General features: G+C 44.3%; 1 protein-coding gene across 1 annotated transcript in view; it reads left to right on the plus strand.

The window, feature by feature from the left end:
* Nucleotides 1-26,685, plus strand: part of SAPCD2 (suppressor APC domain containing 2) — a 577,372-nt gene that overhangs the window by 261,141 nt on the left and 289,546 nt on the right. Inside the window, exon 2 of the mRNA XM_044058792.1 lies at nucleotides 6,088-6,224. Within this exon, the coding sequence (XP_043914727.1) occupies nucleotides 6,088-6,224 (137 nt within the window). The remainder of the gene's footprint in view (nucleotides 1-6,087; nucleotides 6,225-26,685) is intronic.

The raw sequence follows: 26,685 nt of genomic DNA on the forward strand, positions 1-26,685 counted from the left end.
TTTATCAGCTGGTTTAATGGTAAATTTGTCCAATTTTGTTCTCAACATTTTTAGGGCCAACCATTCATCTTTGCTCAAGTTAAATACCTTGTCTTTTATACAAAATTCCTTATATGTCTGTTCAAGTTGAGTACACAACATGCTCAAAAGCATTTATAGCCTGCGAATTCTTGGGAGGAGTAAAATTACTATCACCTGAAAAAAAGGAACATCAATATGTCCATAACCCCCCCCCCCCCCAAAATTTTTCCTTTGTACAAAAAATATCTTCTACAAATGGTTTAGATATATTATTAATATATTCATATCCATCTGGCATCATTTCATCATAATCATATGTACTCAAATTTAATAGTACATCATCCAAAGAAACTTTGCTTTCAGTTTCAAGATGTTTTTCTCGCTCAAAAAAAATAAACCCTTAAGTTTAGTTTACGGACAAATCTTTTAACATCCATCATAATGTCTGCCAGTGAGGGTAACCTAGTGGGTATAAACTTGGTACCTTTTGACAAAACCTTAAGCATGTCATCAGATAAAATTAAATCAGAAAGGTTCAGTACACTTAAATCCTTAACTAAAAAACCATCAGCATTTGCAACATTTTCATAATTTTTACTAACAGTCCCAGTAACATTTTCAAAAAAACGTTCAGAATCAACATTAATATTATGCATTAAATCAACATCATTAACTTTTTGAACGACAATCCCCAATTCCGAATCAACAACGACATTTTCAACATTTTCAATGGGAGTCCCAATGATATTTTCAAAAGAACGTTCAAAAACAACATCACTATTATGCATTAAATTAACATCACTAACATTAACATTTTGAACAACAGTCCTCCGTTCCAAATCAGCATCAGCGCTATACTTTGCATTACCATTTTTAACAAAGCGAACGTTACCATTTTGAATAACAGTCCCATCATGGTTTTTCAAAGTTATTCCATAGTCTAAACTAACAGGAACAGAGCGATTGTAATTCAAAAATGTCTGTTCAAAGAACATTGAAAGTCTGACTTTACTTGACGAAGCTGAAATATGACTTATCTTACCCTGGCTCTTCGCGGATCTAGTTTGCACATTAGAAAAGGTCTTCCGATGGCTCTGCTCATCTCTTCGATTCTCCATACTTCCATCTAGACCTTCCGTTGTGATATTCTATCCCAGTCTCAACCGAAGAACATGATGACACTTCCTCACTTCCGGTTGCGCGTCTCTTAGTACTCTGACGAAAACAACGCCCCCTACGTGGCCAATTGTAAATTTTGTTTTTTTTATAATCCTTAATATCCCTATTTAACTTAGATTTTTTTCGAGCTATAACGTCATTTTGATTGTGCAGAACTCATACATCAGGGAGGAACATATACTATAACCGTAATTATTCTGTGACCACATCTACTTTGAAAAAGATAAATTTTGTATCTAGATTTTCAGGTTTCTCTAATATATTTGAAAAAATTATTAGAGAATTGTGGCATGTTGTGTGCGAAGATTTAACAGTTGGTTCCCTTTTTCCGAAGCATATTACCTTTTCTTATAAGAGGCATTCTAATTTAAAGGAAATGTTAAATAGGAAATTAGAACCTTTGGCTAATACAAATGTTGGGATGTATCGTTGTGGTCGTTGTTTGGTTTGGGATAAGACAAAAAATGTGCATGGGATGAAAATAAATGGAAGGAAATATTTGGCATTTGAAAGGTTTGATTGTATGTCCTCAGGTGTAGTGTACATTTTGGGGTGTGATTGTATCACACCTGTATGGTACATTGGTCAGACTACCGGGAAGGTGAATGTGCGTATTTTGGAGCATTTGGGTGACATCAGGAGGGGAAATATGGATAGTCCAGTAGCCACTCATTTTATTAATATGCACAATGGTAACATTGAGGGTTTTGTATTTAGTGCACTTGCTAGACCTCATTTCTGTACAGGAAATTTTAAGACTGCATTAAATAGGTTAGAGCATAGGATGATTATGGGGTACCATACATTATTTCCTGTTGGGATGAATTTAGATAGTGGATGAAATTTGATTTTTGTGTGTGCTGGAATCTTTGAATCACAATGAAATTTGAGTGTATTTAATTTAACTTAATATTTCTAAATGTGCATTTTAATGTTATATGTATACATTTGTAACATTTAAAATAACACGAATTATCATATTATATTAGATTTAATATTTTTCGATAAATTAGATTTTGTATTTAAATTTTCATATATAATAGTAATTGAATGTTAGATTTGTCACAGTGTTGACAGGGTTAAATACCTGATGAATTGATTGATTGATTGTTTAATTGATGAGTATATAAAAGAGAATGTGTATATCTGGATATTTGTTCCATTGAAGGCGAATTGCCGAGGTACCAGGATGGATGAATAAGATGGATTAAAGCTGCTTCTTTTTGTCTCACCCTCTGACTGCTTATTTCTATGGTGTATTTTTGAATACTTGATGGTTTCGTGGGTGTTTGTATTATTGTCTAAAGAAGACTTCTGCCATATCATCCCAACCTGCTGTTACCACCCATATGGGTTTCCTTTTCACAGGTGCTGACTCCTGGCCCACATCTTCAGGAAGGGGCAAGCTTTTCTTTAATGTTCGTCTGGAATCTGTTTAATCTTTTCTTAATTTTTTCCACCGTCTACCCTAGAATTGCACAATATGTGCAGTCTTGAAATTATTTCACTCAAAATCTCCCGATTTAGTTTTGCACCTCCTGGGATTTAAATTTTATAGTGAAATAACGTAACCCCCTTTGAACCAGCCATTTATATCGATTTTTAAATATTTTGACATGGAAGACTGCCCTTCTGGTAGCCATCACTTCTGAAGGGTTTCAGAAATGTATGCATTATCGTGATACTTACCTGATTTTTATCCAACCAGGGTTACTCTGATTCTCTTAATGCTTATGGTATCTACACAGACCAATCTGAACTTGTTCATTAATTGTATTTTTGCGTAGATATATGCATGAAGGGAAATATCTGTTGTACTGGTTGGATATCCACACACGACTTTCTTAACTTCTTTCATGCTATGTATCGAAAGGATAAAAGGTGTCTAAAATTACCCTGTCTAAATGACTATGCAATTTCATTTCCTTGTTTCTACTCTTGTGATAGAGGTGCTTTTGGTCTAGTTAAAGGTTTTTCTATCAATGCTCTGGCGATAAAATCCCCTTTTTGTGAAGTGTACCTTTGGAAGACACAGCAGCAACGTGGTCAACCTGCAAACATTTGCAAAATACTGTAGTTTGAGCACTCTTTCTAGGGGCAAGCCTTCCTTTAGAGCCAACATTCTCAAAGGCTTGCTGTCTTAGGCTGCCCAAGATTAGCCTGGTATTTTGTCCAGCTATTAGTATTAGGACAGGACTAGATTACATATGAAAGCCATGTACTAACCAGAACTCTAGATTTATCTGACCTTGTCTGGACACTGCAATGATCTCACTCACTTTCCCACCCATTTTATTCCCGAGGGACCTGTAGGGAATTCTTGTGATCTGATCATGTCTTTGATAAATGACTGTTCTATGCGAGCATGGGCGGTATCCTTTATTCTATGAGAATATATGGCTAGTAATTCCCTTGAGTTACTCCTAAGAGCAGGGAGTTAAAAGATAGGGGAGGAGCTGAAGCATTTGATGCATTTTCAAAAGGGAAGTCGCCAACATAACCAGGCCAGGTGTTCTAATGTACAGACAAGGACCAGATTTGTAATGGTAGGTACAAAGGCAAGTTTTTCCCACTGTTTAGTCTCCCAAGTTGGTATTTTTAAGTTGCAGAAGGGAGAGGTGTAGGGGGGCACGGGGCTTGCCCTCCATTAAAAAGTACTGAGAATTTGTGTTCTGCATCATGTGGTAGCTGTAATGGTTTGTTCAGAACATTTTGGTGAAAGAGCATTTGTTTTTAGATTGGTGCAAGTGCGTTCGGCTTTGTTTTGTTGAAATGTCTTAAATCTTGTATACACATGTTTTGTGTAGATTTACAGGTTAAATGAAACTAGAAATAGAAAATAACACTTTTGAAAGCGTAAGTTAACGGACCGTTTCTGACTTGTTCAGGTTTAGTCAAACATAAACACCAACAATTCAAACAAAAAATTCATGTCAACAGTTGTTTATTTGCATTGCTGGTTTTATTTCATAGATGAATACTTTCAAAAGTCATCACGAGCAAGTTTTTCACCTTTAGTTGACACTCGGGTTGTACTGATCTAAATCTACTTCTACAACTCTGCCCATGGCATATAAAAGCACAGTTGAACTTCTGTTACATGTAGCTACAGATAAGCAACGTGGACTAGCAAAAGTATTCATTGTATTGGCATGGCTATTTATATCCACTTCTCCAACAATCTGTACTTAATTGAAAGCAAATCTGAACAGGCTCGGGCAGCTTTGAGGCATGCTGACCCCACATAGTTAACATACAAAAAGTTCTGCACTGAAGGTGGACTAAGTGAGCAACAATTTGAAGGGGAAAAATGCAAAACTAAAACAGCAACATTGTGTTAATGTATGCTGCAGGGCATATAGCAGTACAAACAAATCTGAACTCCTTATTCAGATTGGTGCTGCTAATTCACAAGGCAGTCATAAATATCGCATCACTCCATACCAAGTGCTGCAAGTTTGGTTATTATCACAAGTCTACTAAGTGGTAACAGAGATTTGTTTTTCCCCATAAAATCTGCACATGGCATTTTATAAAGAACACTGGACCCACTGGAAGCGATTATGATGCACAATGTACCAAACATGGTTGGGTTTATCTAATTTTACATTCTCAGACGTCATAAATGGCAAATTGGATTCAGAACTGGCAAGTGTCTGAATGAAAAAGAATGCTTTTTTGAATGTTCAGTTTTGTAGGTGGTGATGAAAATTATTTATATGCACAGTGTCTGTGTACATGTAATGTACCTGTGCATGAGTTGCCCTTGGTTTGTTGAATGAAATGGTAACTGTCACATGCTGTTGAATTACAGTTTCAGTGAGTGCCTTTTAGTTGATTTAAAACAGTTGCTGCAGTGCTATGAGACTTTGGGGTTCGGGGGTGGTACTGAATGGAGTTTGTGTTTTATTTCAAGGTGCTTGAGTTTGCATTAATGTAACAGTATGGCAAAGTTGTTTTTTCTCTTCGTTGCACTGTTTTGTTATCTTGGAGTTTGTATATTAAGCTACAGGGATGTCAGAAGTACAGGGGGGGGGCAATCTCTCTGTAGAAAGGATCTGTTCAGGGGTGTGTGTGTGTGTGTGTGTGTGTGTGTGTGGGTGTGGGCACGCACGTAGGTATGTAATTTATAAATATATATAATTTTAAAAATTATTTTCCCAAGGAATTTGTCCATCAATAACCTGTTAAACACTTGTGGCGTACATTACATTGTTGCATGCAAATGCACATAATGCAGATGCACACACGTGTATGGGAACAAAAGTAACAATTTTCTTTTGGATTTGATTTTCTGAAAGACTGTTTTCATTTATTGGGAGTATTCACTTCCTTTGTACCTATTACACTGTTCTGAGTATGATTTTAGTCTGTTCTTGGCACAATTTTAGTGATTCCTTTTTAAACGGATCTTTGAGCTCTACCCTTTCTGCACCCAACCTATGAGTTTAGTTGGACAGTGGTAGATCTAGTTGGAGGGTGAATGCAGGTTGAACACAGTCCATTGGCTTACTTTATGGTTTCTCTGTCCAAGTAAGACTCTGGAGGAGATTAACATGGCCATTGGTATAACAAGACTGTAGCTTTTCCTAAACTAGAACCCACTCTTACTTGGTTGCTAGAGTTTTATCCATGCTGGAATGGATGTTAAAGGCAGAGCAGTGAAGATGCTGCTATAAAGAAAGTTACTTTAAAATACATAACCTGGAATTGCAAAAACAGCTTTGTTCTAGACTTAGAAAACTGGTATTTGTTACAGTCCATTTTGATTCTCTTCCCCCATTTAGCAGGTAGTGAATCTTGTAGCTCCTTGTGACTTCATATGTCTCATCAGATGGAAAAGGTGCAATGGATTTGCTAAATTTATCAAAATCACTTTTTTTGCAGATGGTGAAGGCAAAAGCATGGGGCGGTCTCAGAGTGAGAGTAATTATATGGCATTGGCAGATGTGCACCCACAGTGTCGCAGTGGAAGGGTCGAGGTCAGAAGGCATACTATCACTAGTGGTGTGGACTACTGTATGGTTAGTTCTCAGAATTATCTACCTTTTTAAAACCATGGTAGTCTGTGTTTCATTTGTTGTAGTATCAAATAAGCATGCATGAAGTTGTCCATTTTTTCCCTCAATGTGTTGTTTGTATGTTTAGACTTTGAAGGAGTTGCTGAAAACAACTTGATGTGGAAGACATTTCCATTTGATGTATACTTCCTGGAAATGGGATTCAGTTCACTCTTTCATTTTGTACTGTTGGAAGGCATTTTGGGGAGCGGCTTAGGCAGTTAAATCTAGCTGTGGTATGCAATTTATCACTGTAGTTAGTTATATTACTATATATTTAATTGCATGTGTATTTGGGGGGGTTGACCGGTTTATTGAGTGTGTCTGGGCTCCTTTTTGACATGAGAACAGGTGGGTATAGCTTTTGTTGACTTCAGTGGTACTGTGTAGCACCGTACAAAGGTAGTATATAGGCCTGCATGGTAAGATGTTCTTCGTGTTTCACTTTTGCAGGTCATTACATTTGGGTAATCTGCTGGGAGGTTGCCCTCAGTCGGCCTGAATTCCTAAGTCTTGGGTCCTGCGTCGGTTGCTGTCTCCTCTTTCATGACGTCAGGTTGTCAGGGCTATAAAACATGCAGCTGATGCCATTTTCTTTAGTCTTTCTTGCCGAGCGGTGCCCGAAGCAGAAGCATTTCGCAGGTGCCGGTCGGCCGACTACTGAAATATTCATGTTTTGAGTTTCAGAACCAAAGTCTTCACTAAAGCTAAGTACACAGATGTCAGAAAAAGTTAATAATTTGTATTACTTGTGGGAAGCAAATACCTCATAAGGATTTCCATTTATACTGTATTCCTTGCCTTGGCCCAGATCATGACGTGCCTGGCTGTCTGTTTTGTGCTAGATTTGACGGCGCAGTGGCAGTGTTGTTGCCTCACAGCAAGAGGTTCTCTATTTTGATTCTGTGCTGGGGTGCCTTCTGTGTGGAGTCTGCATGCCCTCCCTGCGTTTGTGTGGGTTTCCTCCGGTTGCTCCGGTTTCCTCCCACGTTATAAAGACATGCATCTGGAGCCTTTCTTCCCAGGCCTGGCTGTTTTGTGCTAGATTTGACGGCGCAGTGGCAGTGTTGCCTCACAGCAAGAGGTTCTCCATTTCGATTCTCTGCTGGGGTGCCTTCTGTGTGGAGTCTGCATGTCCTCCCTGCGTTTGTGGGTTTCCTCCGGTTGCTCCGGTTTCCTCCCACGTTACAAAGACATGCATCTGGAGCCTTTCTTCCCAGGCCTCCGCTGAAAATTGGCTTAGTTCCAAGTCTGACTTTCCCTGTTAACAAATGATAAATAAAATAAAAATAAAGATTTAACCAACGCGCTATTAAGCGTCTGTATATTTTTGCCTCAAAGTATTTTGGAAACAGATTTAACTACCTAGAAATGTCGTTGGATAGCAAACAGACTACCGGAGTACATAAAAAAACGCAAAGAAAAGGACAGAGAAAGGCAGTCGAGATCCAAAACAGACGACAAAGCTTCTCCTAAGCCAGTCGCCGGTTCGGTGGTACTCAGTGAGGCGCTTTTACAGCCCCTCATACCCGCTACCTTCGAGTCGCAGGCCTCTATCAACACCCATGTGGAGTCCGGCATGCCACAAGATACTCAAGGTATTGGACCGACGGATGTATCTCCTTCGGATGTGTCTGGAGCCGATGAGCAGGCACTGGCTTCTGAGGGAGTATTCAGACCTCAACATTTGTATATCAAACCCACGACGGCTACAAAGACAAAAGCAACTTCTAAAACTAAAAAAACGATGCATGAGCTACGTGCACAGGCAGGTGCCTAAAAAACAGATGATGAAAATGGCTGAGGACCTTACTACCTTGATCAGGGGTACCCATCCCCCTCCAGATAAGAGGCCTAGGCAAGATACTGATTATGAATCTTCAGATCAGGTTTCTATTTCTTCTGATTCCTGTTCTGATCAGGAATTATCTTTACCTCCCTATGAGGATTCTGATGCAACTGGGTCTATATCATCCACATCTTCTCCTGAGGATTATTCATTTGGAGAAACCTTGCATACTTTGAGGGAGCATTTTCACTAGGAGAGTCAAGATTTCTCAATCAAAAAAGAGGCTCAGGGATTTCCTCCTTCTCCCTCAGCACAGGCCTTAAGCCATTCCCCCTGTTTTAGACATTTGTGGATGATGTGTTTTCGGAATCAAGCTTGACCCCTGACTCCTTACCTCCAGCTCCCAGTAAGCCTGACCGATATTACAGGGTCCCTGACTTGCATAAATTTTTTTAGCCCTGCTACTGACCCTGAAACTATTTTCACAGGGTCCAAAGGGAGTTAAGGCCTCAACAGCAAAAAATCCTACCCCCTCTGACAGAGATTCAGGGACATTGGACAGATGGGGAAAAAAGGTTTATACATCTGCAACCTTGGCAATCAGGGCCTTAAACTGTCAGATGTTATGTGATCCTATCTCGCCTACATTCTGACTGATGGGTTCGGAGCCGATCCCTCGGCTCCGACTCGGCATGCTTATGCCAAAGAGCGAAGTCTCTTATTGGCTGAGCTTACTATATCCCAGGATGCACCACTACCAGTCCCCCAGATCTTGTTTGCCGCGAACAAGTGAAGACGTGGTCTCGAGCTGGCTGAGCTAAGTAGTGATTAATTTCACTAGTTTTTCTGTCAGGAATTTCTTTTTTCTTCAACAAAAGCTGTTTTAACAGCTATTCTTGTGTTTAGAGTGAGTTTGGTGAAATTTACTTGGTAAATTCTTGTGTTGTGAGTGTTGACTAGGAGTACCTCTTGTGTGGAAAGGCCTTTCCCGGTCTTTTTGATTGTAGGTGACTTCTGTTTTGTTTAGGGATCTCGGATCCTTTATACTGTTGATAGTTTCTCTTTCTTGTAAAGAAGGACAAAGAAGAGAGAATTTTCTTTCTAATTACAGTGTTTGTACTGTGTTTTGGGCTTTAATTCACCGGAATGTCTCAGGTACCTAGGCCTTCGGGCTTTAAAAAGTGCACCAAGTGCAACTTTAAAATGTCGATCACAGATGACCACTCTCTCTGTGTTTATTGTTTGGGTGCAAAACATTTGCAGGAGTCCTGCAGCGTGTGTCACGCTTTTTCCTCGAGGGTCCTCCAAGAGAGGAAAAATAAGCTCATATTTAAAAGGTCTTATAAAACCCTCCTTTGAAGAAGCTTTAGCATCCTCTCCTTCTCCTGCTAAAGAAAGGGCGTCGGCTCCGACCAGTCCGTCGGATCCGACCGCCAAAAGACATAGGCAGGTTTCTCCTTCGACTCCAAGGACTTCGGAGCCGAGGGCGGAACGGTCTGCCTCGATGCCACCAGTCTCGACTCCTCTGGCTTCGGAGCCGATGGCTGGGGCATCGAGAGGCGGGTCACCTTCGTCGGCTCCACTGGTCTCGGAGCCGACAAAGGTTGTCCGCTCAGACACTTCCTCCTCGGCGCCAAGTCCTCCCCGGCACCGATGGAAACTAGTGTGGGTAATCCTTCGCGCCGATAGTCATCGAGTCGCCTCGGAGCCGGTCCCCTAGCCCCTTGGGGCCGTTGGAGAGGCCATCTCGAACCCGTTCAGTATCCTCTAGGTCATCGAGGATGTCCGATTCGGACATAGGCAGGGTGCTCCAAAGACTGTTCCAGTCCCCAGTCTTTCAAAAATTTGTTTCGGCTCCGACCCAGTTGGCTTCGGAGCCGACGGTCCATGCCCATGTCATTGCCATTCCTCCTCCGACCGCTTCGGCTCCATCGGAGCAGGTGCTGTTGGAGCCGGTGGAGGTCTTAGGGTCGGCTCTGACCCTTACTCCAACCCCGGCCTTCGGGTCCGAGTTTGGTACACGGACTTCTTCGGCTGGACCTGGGGGTGATGTTTCGGGACCTATGCTGTCTGTTCCGAGCCTCCTTCTCGGTGCTTCGGCTGCGGGACGTCCGTCTGCTATCATGGCTTCGGGGACCGGACACTCCCAGGATTCTGGGGGTCCGGCTTTCAGAGCTATGAGGAGTGCCTTGGCCAAGTCTTCTTGCCATCTCTCCGGCTTTACCGGCACCTTCCCTGGGCGTGGAGACTGGGTCTTTGGCAGTTCCCCTGTCCTTAGGCAGCGGAGCCCCTGGGCCTGAGGTTACCCCCATTGGGGGTTCCCCTCCTCCTGAGGGTTCTTCGGAGTTGTCTTCAGAGGAGCCCCCAAGGAAGAGATCGTGCAAGAGGAAGCACGTGGACTCCCCCTAGTCTATTACATCGGACACTGATCTTGATGATGCGGAGGGGTCCCCGAAGTCGTCCTCGGATGATGTCTCATTTGCAGACATCTTAGAGATCCTCAAACAACGAGGCGGTTGGATATCCAAACCCCCCTCTGCTGATGAGTCAGTGCTCCTCGAGGCCTTTGGGGCTCAGCCCTCCGCCTCCTGGGTGTCTCCGCCCTTCGACGAGCTCCTGGATTTAGTTTGTCGGAGGGCGTGGGAACATCCAGATACCGTGGAACCAGTCCCTTCTCGTCCTAACAAATTTTTGTCTGCCCCACCCGAGAAGGAGTTCCTCACTAAAGGCGTGGCTGTAGATGCCATGGTGGTGGCATCTGCTACACAACAGGACGTGGCAGAGGCTTCAACGTCCGTCCATCCTCCTAATAAGGAGTCTAGGAGCATGGACTGCACGGAAGCGTCCCCTGACTTCAGCGGCCTTTACTTTAAGGTCCCTGAATTATTTGGCACATTTTACCAGGCTTCAGAGGGATCTGGTCAAGGAGCTGTCAGATTCCTCTCAGGTAACCTACCTGAGCAGCTAGCCCAGTCGGTTAGCTCTCAGTTGGCTATCCTTGCTTCAATTTCTAACTCGTCCATGAGCCTCATCTCATATGCGGCAAGGGGCGGGTAGAGCGGCAGGCACAGGCGTGGCTCTACGGAGACAAGCCTGGCTCTTGTGTCATTTTTGGAGGCCTTCAAGTCTTCCTTCACGACGCTCTCTTTGATGGGTCCTCTTTGTTTGGACCTAAGGTTAAAGACACTCTTACCCGCTGTGAGCAAGAAGGAAAAACTTTATCTGCCGTAGGTGCACGTTATTCCACTCCCTTTCGCCTTATCCCAAGGCTAAAGGAGGAGGGAAGATGTGGTTCCGCAAATCACGTAAGTTTTTCCATCAACAGCAGGAAGATTCCCTTCCAGAGGCAGAGGACGGGAAATTTTTCTGGGAGACGCCGTCCCAGAGGCGGCAGAGGGCCCCGCAATTCTGGAGACCGCGAGTCCTTTCGTGGCTCTTCAGCCTCCCACACTTCATGAGGGATTGCCCGGCTGTGCTGCTCGAGCCAGTCGGGTGCCGCTTTGCCAAGCACCTAAAAGCCTGGGAGTCAATCACTCAGGACAGATGGGTGCTTCGGATTATTGCCGGAGGTTACACCATTCCCTTCACACACTCACCACCACCGTCCAAAAAAATCCCAGACCCACCACCCAGTCAAAGGGAAATTGCAGCCGCAGAAGCTTAAAGCTGCGAGAAAAGGAGTCATCCAACCGTCCCCACAGACCAGATCGGATCCGAAATTACTCAAGGTTCTTTTTAGTGCCAAAAAAGACAGGGGACCTGAGAACAATATTGGATCTCAGCAGACTAAACCAATCCGTCACGAAATCCAAATTCCGAATGGTCACGTTACAATCCATTCTCCCATTATTGGAGAAAGATGTTTGGATGTGCTCCATAGATCTCAAGGACGCCTATTATCACATACCGATACATCGGGCGTCCAGGAAGTATCTGCGCTTCAGCCTGGGAGACAGTCATTTCCAATTTTGTGCTCTGCCCGTTGGTCTCACCACAGCCCCCAGGGTGTTCACCAAATGTTTGGCAGTAGTAACTGCTCACCTGAGGAGTCTTGGATTCCAAGTGTTTCCGTATCTGGACGACTGGCTCCTGACTGCCACCACCAGTCATCTACTAATGGACAACCTCAAAGCCACCTTTTCCCTGGGTGCTACCCTGGGAATTGCATTCAATTGGTCAAAGTCTGTCTTGCTGCCCTCTCAGCGCATAAGGTTCATAGGAGCAGAGATAGACTCAAAATTGATGCTGCTTTTCTTCCTACCGAAAGGATCCAAACTTTACAAGGCCAAGTTCAAGCCCTGCTTTCAAGATCCAAGGCCCCAGCCAGGATGGTCCTGCAAATTTTAGGTTCGATGTCTGCCACGGTTCTTCTAGTTCCTCTGGCAAGATTGCACATGAGGATTCTTCAGTGGCTATTATCGACTCAATGGTCCTTTCAGGATCTTCCCTCAATCACCCCATTATGATTACAGAAACGCAAACGGGACCTTCGCTGGTGGCTTCAGACATCCAATCTAAATCAGGGAAGTCCTTTGTTATTCCCCCTCCAGTGGTCACCCTGACGACGGATGCCTCCCAGACAGGGTGGGGGGGCATTGTCTGGGCAGGTTAGTTCAGGGTTCCTGGCTTCCAGACTAAACTTTTCTCCACATCAATGTATTGGAGATGAGGGCTGTACTTCTGTCCCTACAGGCCTTACACAAGTTTCTCCCTCAGGGCATTATCGCCATCCACACAGACAACATGTCGGTGGTCTGGTATCTAAACAAACAAGGAGGGACCAGATCTTACCCCCTTTGCAGAGAGGCCATGAGGGTGTGGGAATGGGCTGTAGCTACCAGCCGTTTCTTGGTAGCGACCCACATTCCGGGAAATCAAATATATTGGCAGACAGATTAAGCAGGACAATTCTCTCTCCTCACGAGTGGTCCCTGAACGAAACAGTAGCAGCTCAGGTTTTCAGAAGATGGGGACGCCGTGCTGCACCTGTTTGCAACACCACAAAATACAAAGTGCAAAAGGTTCTTCTCCTTGACTCCACATCAGGGGGAAGCAGCTATGGATGCTCTAGCACAACCTTGGCCAACAGGGCTACTTTATGCTTTTCCTCCGATTCCACTTCTCCCCAAAGTCATTCAGAAAGCTTCTCAATTGGGGTCCACAATGATACTAATTGCTCAAGACTGGCCTCGTCAGGTATGGTTTCCCTACCTGAAGAAACATGCGGTGGACGATCCTTGGACTTTAGATCTAACTCCGGATCTGCTAATTCATCAGTCGGGGCGACAACACCAGTCCCTTCACACTTTGAAGTTGACAGCTTGGCTCCTCCACTTCCGACTTTAGTCAGAAATCACACCTTAGACCCGGAAGTGATTCACATTTTATCTTCGGCCCACAAACCCACCACTAAGAAATTGTACCTCAGTAAGTGGAAGAGGTTTGCTATCTAGGCTCAACTCAGGGGCTTAGACCCTATCACTGCTCCAATCCCAGAGGTTTTGAAATTTTTAACATCCCTGTTTAATCAAGGATCTTCTGTCTCTACTATTAAAGTCTAACTAGCGGCTATCTCTAAATTTCACGAATCCATGGATCCTCCGTTGATGAGCAGCAGATTATGCAAAACTTTCATTAAAGGTGCAGGGCTGTTAAGACCCCCAGTTTTTCATCCTGCGCCTCCGTGGGATCTTGATTTGGTGCTTCGTGCATTAACATCTTTCCCTTTCGAACCGGCTGCTACATGTGAGTTAAAATATTTGTCTTGGAAAACTGCCTTCTTAGTTGCAATTACCTCTGCAAGAAGAGTTTCAGAGCTTCAAGCCCTATCTATCAAACCACCGTACTTGATTTTTCACAAGGATAGAGTATCACTTAGGCCTAATCCATCTTTTGTCCCAAAGGTCTGTTCTAATCTCTGTCTCCAACAATCTCTAGAGCTACCAGTTTTCTTTCCAAAATTCTCCAATGAAGCAGAATACACTCTCCATAAATTGGATGTTCACAGGCAATTGCGCTTCTATTTAGACAGGACTCAGCAAATTCAGAATCAGACCAGTTGTTTGTGTCCTTCTCAGACAATAAATTGGGTAAAACCATCACAAAAGCTACTATCTTCCAAATGGATTAGAGATTGTATAACTCAGGCTTATTCCTCTTCGAATAAGCAACTTACAACATCTATCAAAGCTCACTCTACCAGAGCTATGGCGACTTCTATAGCTTTTCATTCCAAGCTCGCTATTTCTGAGATTTGTGCTGCGGCTACTTGGTCCAATCCGCACACTTTCATTTCCCACTATAAATTGGATGTGGCATCTAAAGGGCGAGCATCATTTGGTTCCACGGTACTCAGGAGTGTTTTCCAGTGAGCCACCCAGGATTCAGGTGCTAGGACGCTGTCCCATCAGTCAGAATGTAGGCAGATAGGATCACATAACATCTTTTAGTTATGTACTCACCATAACTTCAGATGTTTGGGATCCATCTCGCCCACATTCCTAATACCCACCCTCCTTCCCCCTGCCTTGGAGATCAGAAGAGATTGAACGGTTTTGAGTTCTACTGTTTTATCTTGTTTCATCTGACGATGTTATATAATCAGTGCGTGCATGTGTGCATGTATGCGGACAAACTAGATCTGGGGGACTGGTAGTGGTGCATCCTGGGATATAGTAAGCTCAGCCAATAAGAGACTTCGCTCTTTGGCATAAGCGTGCCGAGTCGGAGCCGAGGGATCGGCTCCGAACCCATCAGTGAGAATGTAGGCGAGATGGATCCCAAACATCTGAAGTTATGGTGAGTACATAACTAAAAGTTTCATATGCTTAAGTATCAACAACATGTTATGGGATTGCTGAAACAGAAAATGATGTTGATTTCTGAAATGTGCAGAAAATAAAGAATTGCAGGAATTATTGCATGCAGCTGAACAGGTTGGAAAGCATACTTTGCAATGTGAATTTGACTTTTCTTAGAGGCCTCCTGCAGGGCTGCAGTTACTGGGTCTGTGATTAGGAGGCATGCCTGTCTATAGGAACAAAATTTGCCTGATCATGTTAAAGCAAAATTGCTAGATGCACCTTTACAGCATGATACTCTGTTTGGTATTAAGGCAGAAGAGATTTTAAAGAAAATGGAAGACAAAGCTAAGTCTATGCAAACTGTTAGACTTCTTACAAGTGCAGCCACTACGTTTCAGTAGACACTGGCCTACAAAAAGTTGGTCCTTTCCTGTGTCAGACAGAGCTCAAAGGGGAAAATCCAGACGCCCTAAAGGTTCCAGATACCATGAGCAAGATTCATACAGGTCAAAGCAATGGGACACTTCTACCTCCAAATCTGGAGGAGATAAAGCACAAACCTACAGAAAACAGTCCCAATGACTTCCCTCTGCCTGCACCAAGCACTTATCTTTTGGCAGCACCCTTAGGGGGAAAATTAGCACTTTTTGCTCAAAATTGGCAGTTAATAACCCAGGACAAGTGGGTACTAAACATAGTATCACAGGGATACAGATTCCATTTCCACACTCTGCCAATGGGAAACGGTTGGCCATATCTGCCAAAAAAATCAATGGGCAGAGGTACAGAAACGGGTTACGTCCCTCATGGATATGGGGGCCATTCAGCCAGTACCAGAACAGGAAAAAGGACAAGGTTTTTACTCAAGACTGTTCTTGGTACCCAGAAAGGACAAGGCCTGGTGGCCATTACTGGATTTATCGATTTTGAACACCTACCTGGACATTCCAAAATTCAAAATGCTAACTTTGCAGCAGCTTCTGCCCATGCTGGGCAAGAATGCTTGGCTGGTGACATTAGACCTAAAAGAGGCATACCTTCATGTCCCAATAAGACAATCATGCAGAAGATACCTCAGATTCAAGACTGGCTTAATGCATTACCAATTATCTGCACTGCCCTTTGGCTTATCTACTGCGCCCAGGGTCTTTACAAAGTGCCTGACACCAGTAATTGCATTTTGCAGACATAGAAGTATACAAATATTTCCTTACTTGGACGACTGTCTTATTCAAGCAGAGAACAAGGACATTCTTCTTCGACACCTGACATTTGTGAAAAGGCTCCGAACATGCCTAGGGAACACAATAAACACAAATAAATCACAACTGGTACCCTCTCAAAAATGAACATTCCTGGGTGCAAGCTTGAATACAACTGCCCAGATGGCTTACCTCACGCCAGACGAGCAAAGGCAACTGACTACTTCAAACTGATGGCAACAAAAACCCAGTTATCTGCAAGACAAATTCTGCAGGCTTTGGGCTTCATGGCATCCTGCATCCTACTGATTCCATATGCAAGACTGCAAATGAGGAAACTTCAATGGTACCTAAAAAGTTTATTGAGTCAACATTCTCACATTCTGGAAACCATGATTCCTCTCATTCCCTGCCTACAACAGGAATTTCTATGGTGGGCAAAGGCATGTCACCAAAACATGGGACGGGCCTTGACTCTACCCCCTGCCAGCCAAACCTTAACAGACGTATCAGATTATGCCTGGGGGCCCACATGGTAGGAAGTTGCATACAGGGCATATGGACCCCAAAACAAATGCATCTACATATCAACCAGAAAGAGATGCTAGCTGTTCAAAGTGCTATTTCAGCCTTCAAGGACTTACTTCATCCAGGACAACTACTGATAAAGACAGACAACACAATGGTCATGTGGTATATAAACAAGCAAGGGGGCACACACTCATACCCCCTTTGCAGATTAGCCATGGCACTGTGGGGGACAGCTTTGACCTACCAAATACATCTTCAAGCTCAGTTCCTGCCAGGAAAGCAAAACACTCTGGCAGACTATCTAAGCAGAAACCTTATGGACCCTAATGAGTGGAAACTAAACCCACAAGTATTCAGCATGATAACAGAGAAATGGGGGAGCCCAAACGTAGATCTATTTGCCTCCCTTCAAAATTATCAATTGAAAAGATTCTGCACAAGGACTCATCACAGACGAGCATGGAAAGTGGACACCCTATCCTTCAGTTGGAAAAACCTATCCGTTTATGCCTTTCCACCTCTGCCTCCTCTTCTCAAGGTCCTCCTAAAAGTCAGAGAAGAGAAACCAAAGATGATACTAATTGCCCCGGACTGGCTTATCTTAATACCCAGCTTGGACCTTACCTCAAAGACCTCAACTACTGTCACAGCAAAACAATCAGATCCTGCACAATCAACTCCAGACACTGAACCTGGCAGCATGGCTGATCATGTAGTTATACAAACACCTCTCGGTAAAGCTGTGATGGATGTCATTTTGAAAGCCAGAAGGCCTAGTACTAGAAAATTTTATGCTGATAAATGGAAGAGATTCTGTGCTTGGAATCAAGCACAAGGAACTGATAGAGCAGAACCAAATATTCCTCCGATATTACAATACTTAACTGAGATGCTTGACAAAGGCCCATCTTTCTCATCAGTTAAAATCGATGCCTCTGCCATTCCAGCTCATTACAATATAGAGCCACCAATCTTTTTCTCATCCTTCACTAAAGCAGTATCTTAGAGGAGCCAGAAATGTAAGGCCTCCTAGAAGATCACCATTACCTGCATGGGATTTCAGTTATATGTTGGAAAAACTCACCCTGCCTCCATTTGAACCAGCTGATACTGCTGATATAAAGTTATGGAAAACAGCTCTGCTGCTAGCAAATACTTCAGCAAGAAGAGTGTCAGAGCTACAGGCCCTCATGGCTGTAGAGCCTTTTATCATATTTTACCCATACAGGGTGTCTGAGGACAAATCCTACATTTATGCCTAAGGTGGTTTCCAGTGTGGCTCTTAACCAGACAATTCACCTGCCAACCTTTATCCAAATCCGCAGAATGAGGAGGAGAGAATTCTGCATTCCTTGGACGTACACAGACAACGAAGGTTCTACTTGAGCAGGACTAAAGCTCTTAAGAAAAACTGAGCAATTACTAGTGACATATGCTGCAGGATCAGAACGAAAGGCTATTTCAAAGCAGACAATTTCAAAGTGGATAAGCCACTGCATCCATTTCTGCTACTTACACCATGGTAAACCTGTGCTCGAGGGCGTTTGGTCTCATTCCACCAGAGCTGCAGCTACTTCAGCAGCTTTTCTCAGAGGAGTACCAACCAAAAACATTCTAGAGGCTGCTACTTGGAGTTCTGTTCACACCTTTACAAAGCATTATCATTTGCCTCTTTACTCCAAGTCCAGGGCAGGCTTTGCCACTGCAGTTCTGCAGGGTGTTCTAGCCGCACCTAATGCTGTTTAGCTCCAGCCTCCCAACCATAGCTTTGGGATTCTACCCAAATGTAATGACTACAACAGTGAAACGCGAAGAACGTAGTACAGTTGTGTACACTTAACCATAAATGTAGATGTTCGAGTGTATTCACTGTTGCAGTCCAAGTTACCCTCCCGCCATCCCCCTGTCATTCTGGATTTTGTCTTTCCTTCTCTATCTTCTACAACCTGCAGTGTATTTGCTTGTAGATGAGGGTAATGTTTATATTGATGCAAGTGTGTGTGTGTGTGTGTGTACACACACACACACACACACACACACACACACACACACACACACACACACACACACACACACACGTATATTTTTGCTACCTTTTTGGAGGCACCTGACATCTGGGGCAAGAAAAACTAAAGAAAATGGCGTCTGCTGCATGTTTTATACCCCTGACTACCTGACCTGACGTCATGGAAGAGGAGACGGCAATCGACACAGGACCAAAGACTTTGGAATTCAGGCTGACTGAGGGCAGCCTGCCAGCCGATTACCCAAATGTAATGACTGCAACAGTGAATACACTCTAACATCTACATTTTATGGTAAGTATACACAACTGTACTTTTTCTCTGAGGTGGTATGTATTAAGTCTGGTGGGATGACTGAAGCCAAAGAGACATAGTAAATCAGATGTCCTTCAAGGATGCATCTGCAGTCATCACATATGGGTTGTCCTGCCTCAGGCAGCCCTTCGGTCGGCCGGATTCCAAAGTCTGGGTCCGTCGTCGGCTGATGTCGCCCCTTCCCCGACGTCAGAGCGCCTGGGGTATAAAAGCGTCAGTCGACGCCATCTTCCTCCGTCTTTCTTGCCGTGTGGTGCCCAAAGCAGAAGCAGTTTGCAAGTGCCGGTCGGCCAGCTCCTGTAATTCAGCTAAACCGAAGACTTCAAAAGTTAAGTACCCCGTTGGGGACTCTTTCTTGCCTCAGCCAATGTCAGATAAAATTAATAATTGCTTAACTTGTGGGAAACAAATACCTCATAGGGATTTCCACTCTTACTGCCTACCTTGCCTAGGCCCAGACCACGATGTCTCGGCCTGTTCCGCCTGTGCTTCCTTCAACCGACGAACTCTAAGACGTCGGTCGGAATTTGCAGAGGAATTTTTTGGGGCTAGTTTTGCTTACAAAATGTCGTCTGAGACTCCGACTTCACATTTAATGAAGAAACGCAAGGACAAGGACCGACACCCGCGTTTCGGCTGAAACCGCGGCCAGGCCTACCGCAAGTGTCTCAGTTTCGGCTGAAACAGAGTCCTTGGTACTACTGTCCACCGAAACCGTACAACCGACAAACTCTGCCCCGGAGGCCACTACTGCCTCGGTTGTTGAATCTCCTTTGGAATCTGGTGTCCAGGAACCTTCCGACACCATTCCCTTAGAAAAAACTACACTAGCACGTGGTGCAGCCAAGCCTCTTGCATCCATGTCTATTAAGGCATTCTCTAGGGCTAAAGCTGCTAAACACTAAAAATCTATGCCTCCCAGGGTTATCCCTCAGGGACCCACTACAGGTTCTCAGATCCTTAGTCTAGCAGAGGACCTTATTTCATTAATTAGGGGCTCTCAGCCTTATCTGGACAGGGGCTCACAACCTTCTACAGCAAATAGGCCCAGGGTTGAGCTCTCTGATCCCCTCTCCTCAGATGAGGCCTCTGCTGGCTCTTCCCTCTCGGACTACCAGGAGGAGGTTTTTTCGGCCTACAAGGATTCAGATGCAGAGGAATCTATCCCTTCGGCCTCCCCTCCTGAAGAACTGTCTTTTGGGGAAACTTTGCACACTATGAGGGAGCATTTCCAATGACAGGGCCAGGAATTCTCTGATTCCAGGAAGAGATTAAGGACCTTCTTGCATTTGCCTCAGCATAGACCTTTGGCTATTCCCCCTGTTTTGAATGTCATTGATGTGTACTCGGAATCTAGCACAACCCCTGACACTCTCCCTCCGGCTCCTGCCAAACCTGATGGGTACTACAGGGTCCCGGAATCGCATCTTTTCCTTTACAAGGCCCACTCTGCTGATCCAGAAACTATTTCCCAGGGCCCTAAAGGGGTTACAGCTGTCACTACAAAAAATCCACTCCCCTCTGAAAGGGAGTCCAGGGCTTTAGAGCGATGGGGTAAAAAAGTGTATATTTCTGCTACCCTTGCTATGAGGGCTTTAAACTGTCAATTTCATATGATACAGTACCAAGAATATTTGTTAGATGAATTGCATAAAAAGCTGTCTTCACCTGAACCCCTAGATCGCAAATCACTTCAGGATCTGGTACATAACTCTCAACAGGTTAGCAACCATTTTTTGCAGTGTGGTTATGATGCATTGGAAGCTTCATGTAGGTCAGCTATGAGAGGTGCAGTCATATGTAGGCATGCTTGGCTGAAGGAACAATCTCTGCCAGACCATGTTAAAGCAAAGCTTCTGGATGCTCCACTGGAAAAGCAAAAGTTATTTGGCTGCACTGCTCAGGAGGTCTTAAAGAAATTTGAAGAAAAGGCAAAATCTGTACAAACAGTCAAAGATTTTATGCAGGTCCAACCACCAAGATTCAGCAGAAATTGGCCTTCCGAGAACTGGTCCTTTCCAGACACAGATAGATTTCAGAGAGGCAAGAACAGGCGTGCCAGAGGTAGAGGGCAAACTAGAGGCTCCTACAGAGGACGCCAATGGCAGCCTCCAAACCAGAGAGGTAGTGCAGGGCCTACAACTGCTGCACAAGGACAGACTCAATGACTTTACTTTGACACCGCCAACCAGGGCTCAATTGAAAGCACCTTTGGGCGGAAAGCTTTCCTTATTTTCAGAAAATTGGCACATTATTACAAGGGACAAATGGACACTACAAATAATAGACAAAGGATACAGGTTCCATTTCCACACATTACCGAGAAGAAAAGGCATGCCAGACCTGCCACCAAATCAAAGGTCAGAGGCTTTGAAACAAATCTCAAACTTAATGAGAATGAAAGCAATAGAAAAGGTTCCTCTCGCAGAACAAGGCCAAGGATTTTATTCCAGACTCTTCCTTGTTCCAAGAAAAGAAAAGCGATGGAGGCCTATTCTCGACTTGTCCGCACTAAGTACTTATCTCATTGTGCCAAAATTCAAAATGCTGACTCTACAGCAACTCCTTCCCATGCTGGGCAAGGGGTCTTGGCTGGTAACTGTGGACCTCAAGGAGGCATACCTGCATGTCCCTATCAGACAAAGCTGCAGAAGACACCTCAGATTTCTTGCAGGTTCAGAGCATTATCAGTTCTCAGCATTGCCCTTTGGCTTATCTACTGCGCCCAGAGTATTCACAAAATGCCTGGCATCAGTAATTGCACATTGCAGACTTCAGGGGACGCAAATATACCCGTATCTGGACGACTGCCTTATACAAGCGGACAGCCAACAAATTTTGGTAAAACACTTGAATTATGCCACCTATCTTCTTCAGGCCTTGGGATATACAGTCAACATTCACAAGTCAAGACTTGTACCATCCCAAAGAATAACCTTTCTGGGTGCGGATCTAGACACAACCACCCAAATGGCTTTCCTCACAGAAGAAAAACAAAACCAACTACCGGATTACTTCACAAACCTGTCAAGACAAACTCAGCTGACTGCAAGAAAAATCCTGCAGGCCCTGGGTTACATGGCCTCCTGCATTCTTCTGATTCCTCAAGCAAGGCTACATATGAGGAAACTCCAATGGTACCTAAGGAGTTTATGGACTCAGCACAGTCACAGCTTGGAAACTTTGATACCACTCATCCCATGCCTTCAAAGGGAATTTCTGTGGTGGGCTCAAGCAAGCCAGTCAAACAGGGATTTGCCCTTCAGCAAACCCATAGCCAGCCAAACCATTACAACGGACGCTTCAGACCACGGATGGGGAGCGCACATGGGAGGAAGATGCATTCAAGGAATATGGTCACAAAAAGAGCTGCGCATGCACATACACCAAAACAAAATGCTGGCAGTGATGCATGCAATCGAGGCCTTCAAGTTATTTCTGCATCAAGGTCACCTGCTAATAAGGACAGACAACACTACAGTTATGTGGTACATAAACAAGCAAGGAGGCACCCATTCCTACCCTCTTGCAGACTGGCAACGAATCTATGGGAACTTTCCTTGACTCTCAATATACAGCTGCAGTCCCAGTTTGTACCAGGAAAGGACAATATACTGGCGGACAGCTTAAGCAGGGACATTATGGACGCACACGAATAGATGCTGCACCCAGACATCTTCCATCAGATAACACAATCATGGGGGAGACCGGACATAGACCTCTTTGCCTCCCCACACAATCATCAGTTGGAGAAATTCTGCTCAAGGACATACCACCCACAAGCTTGGAAAGTGGACGCTCTCTCTTTCAGCTGGAGAACTCTAACAGTGTATGCATTCCCACCTCTTCCATTAATGACCAAGGTCTTACTGAAGATCAGGGCAGAGCAGCCAAGAGTGATTCTGATAGCTCCGGACTGGCCAAGACAGCACTGGTACCCATTGCTAAAGAGCATGTCACAGACAAAAAACCATGGCTTCTGCCACAATGGCCGCTTCTCCTGACACAGCACAATTACAAAACTCTGCATTCCAACCTGAAAACGTTACAACTAGCTGCCTGGAAAATACCTTGACTCATCACCAGGATAAGCTATCCAAAAGAGTGAAGGATATCATCATGGAAGCTCGCAGGCCTTCCACAAGAAAGGCATACTCAGCAAAATGGAAAAGATTTCACACCTGGAGCACCTCAAAGGGCCTAGATGCAACAGTTATGAACATGGCACATATCCTGGAATATTTGGCAGAAATGCTCCACAATGGCCTGTCTTACTCTTCCATTAAAATTCATGCTTCAGCAATTTCAGCAGAGTACAATACTGATCCACCTGTCTTCTCTCATCCTCTTCTAAGACAGTTTCTAAGAGGAATTAAAAACATCAATCCTCCAAGGAAACCACCAGTGCCTACTTGGGACCTTAACTTCGTGTTGGAAAAACTAACACTGCCTCCCTTTGAACCAGCGGCATCTGCAGAACTACAGTTCCTCTCTTGGAAGACTGCCTTCCTTCTGGCCATAACCTCAGCAAGAAGGGTATCTGAGTTACAGGCCCTCATGGCAGTACAGCCATTTCTTATTTTTCATCAAGACAGAGTCTCATTGAGAACCAATCCTTCATTTATGCCAAAGGTGGTATCTAGGGTCTCATTAAACCAAGCTATTCACCTGCCTACCTTCTTTCCAAATCCACAGAACAAAGGGGAAAAGCTTCTGCACACCCTGGACATACGCAGGCAGTTGCGCTACTACTTGGACAGAACTAAAAATTACAGAAAAACTGACCAGTTGTTTGTAGCATATGCTGCTGGTGCACAAGGAAAAGCAATTTTAAAACGGACAATTTCAAAATGGATACGGAATTGCATTCGTTTCTGTTACTCCTTTCATGGAAAAACTGTGCCACCTAACATTAGACCTCATTCGACCAGAGCCACAGCCACCTCCATAGCCTTCTTAAGAGGGGTGGCTACCAAGGACATTCTAGAAGCTGCTACATGGAGCTCCGTGCATACATTTTCCAAGCATTACAACTTACCTTTATATTCCAGATCCAGAGCAGGCTTTGCTACGGCAGTCCTGCAGGGCATTTTAGCTACACCATCCTTTACATAGATCCTCCACCCCAGATTGGCTATGGTATTCTACCCATATGTGATGACTGCAGATGCATCCTTGAAGGACATAGTACAGTTTTGTACCTACCATAAATGTAGATGTCCGATAGGTATGCATCTGCAGTCAGGTTTACCCTCCCTCCTTCCCCTCTGTGGTATTTCCTGGGTACATTCCCCTCTCATAGCTAGCTGGGGTTATCTATTATGGTGTATTTGTTTTTATATATGTATATATTTTTGTGCATGTTTGGAATTTATTGCATTTCTCCAAATTTAGCCTTCCTTAGAGGGCACCTGGCATCTGGGGCAAGAAAAACCGAGGAAGATGGCGTCGGCTGACGCTTTTATACCCCAGGCGCTCTGATGTCAGGGAAGGGGCGACATCAGCCGACGCCGGACCCAGACTTTGGAATCCGGCCGACCGAAGGGCTGCCTGAGGCAGGACAACCCATATGTGATGACTGCAGATGCATACCTATCGGACATCTACATTTATGGTAGGTACAAAACTGTACTTTCTTGATGGTAGAAATGGCACAGTGGTCTTCAGCTACTGGGGGTTTTCTTTTTTTTTCATAAGTCTGAGGATTCAGTAAAGGAAAAGCAGACCTAAATGGGGTTTGCATAGCGACTGAGGAAACCAGTTACTTGTTCAATGTGGTAGCTTTGTACAGTACATGGTAATCAGTGTGGTAGCTTATTCTGCAGGCTATCTCACTGGGATTGTGATGTCTTGGTCTAAACACAGTGTTATAGGAGATGGTGCTACTAAGGCAGTGTACAGTAGACTGTTGGGAATTTGGTGGCTTATTTAAAAGTAAAGTTCCTGGAAGAAAGTAATTAGATGCAAGCTTTTAATTGAGAGCAGGGCATATAGTTATGTGTAAAACTTGGGTATGTGGAGGACTGAACCTCTCTCCCAAAGTAGTGGTGGGGAAAAATCCCACTGTTTTACTGGTTTGAGAGGAGCAATAATCAATGTATTGACTTTTGTCCAAATTGAGGATTGTGCCAATTAATATTTTGTGAGGGTAGTGAGACTTCTCTGTTTTTGAAGATTTATATTTGGCAGAAAGTGCTCTGTCAGATTTAAATTTTGCCGTTTTAGATTGAATCTCCTTTGGAATTTCTGCACAAGGTGTACAGCACAACCTAAAGACTGAAATACTCATGACCCCAAAACTAAAATATTATAGCATCATAGCAAGTTGCAAAATGTTGCACTGATTAGTGCCATGGCATACACCACTAATCACTGCAGCACTGTATACCTTGCTATGGTACTGTAGCAAATGGCACAGTGCTGTAGTGTACAACACTTGGTTATCTAATTCAGTTAGAATTTCTTGTCTGCATGTACTTCTGGCATCTTGTAGATGTTCATCGTGCATACAGCTGCAGTAATCACAGATGGGTTCTCTGCCGTCAGGCGGGTCCTCGGTCGGCCGAATTCCAAAGTCTTGGTCCGGCGTCGGTTGTCGTCACTTTCTTTCCTGATGTCAGTGCGACAGGGGTATATAAGACACGCCATATTCTCTAGTCTTTTTTGCCGCACGGTGCCCGAAGCAGAAGCAGTTCGCAAGTGCCGGTCGGCCAGCTCCTGAATTTACGAAAAATTGGAAACCGAAGTCTTCATTAAAGCTAAGTACCCCATTGGGGAAACTTTTCTTGCCTCAGACCGATGTCAGAAAAAAAGTTAACAATTGTATTTCTTGTGGGAAGCAGATACCGCATAAGGATTTCCATTCCCTCTGCATATCTTGTTTAGGCCCAGACCACGACGTCTCGGGCTGTCGCTTTTGCGCTACTTTCAATAAGCGCACTATTAAGCGTCGGGCGGAGTTCGCCCAACACTTTTTCGGTAAAGCCTTTGATTATAAAATGTCGTCGGAGACTCCGACTACCGTTTTGTCCAAAAAACGCAAGGACAAGGACCGACACCACGCCAAAACTGGCTACACGTGGTCCGGTTCTCAGCGAGACGCCTATGCAGTCCCTGACTACCGACGACACTTCTTTGGCGGGGTCTTCTGTAACCGAGACCGCAGGTACCTCGGCCCATACCCAGACTACAACCACCGAAGCCACTGTGAGCGTTGAGCCTCCTAATGTGGACAGGTCCACTTCCACCCATGGTGTCTTCAGACCCTCATCTTCCTTTTCCATTAAGGCCTTTACTAAGTCCAAATCAGCCGGGCATCCCAAGAGACCTGTTGCACAGGGCCCATCTCCAGGCCCCATGCCTAAAAAGCAGATGCTTAAAATGGCTGAGGATTTAATTACTCTTATCAGGGGTTCCCAACCCCCTCCAGACAAGAGACCCAGAGTGGAGGAAGATTCTCCCTCTTCTGATCAGGGCTCCATTTTTTCAGATCATTCTGATGTAGAGGAACACTCTTTCTCCCCTTTTGAAGATTCTGATGCAGAGCAGTCCATTCCTTCTGTATCTCCTCCTGAGGATTTTTCTTTTGGGGAAACCTTACACACCTTGAGGGAACACTTCCATTGGGAAGGCCAAGACTTTTCTGATTCCAAAAAAAGACTTGGGGAATTTCTTTTGTTACCTCAACACAGACCTCTGGCGATACCTCCTGTCTTGGACATACTGGATGATGTTTATTCGGAGGCTTGCCTTAATCCGGAT

The sequence above is a fragment of the Protopterus annectens genome, chromosome 16.part0 (assembly GCF_019279795.1).
Source record: "Protopterus annectens isolate FY-2018-M chromosome 16.part0, PAN1.0, whole genome shotgun sequence".
Classification (NCBI taxonomy): Eukaryota; Metazoa; Chordata; order Ceratodontiformes; family Protopteridae; genus Protopterus; species Protopterus annectens.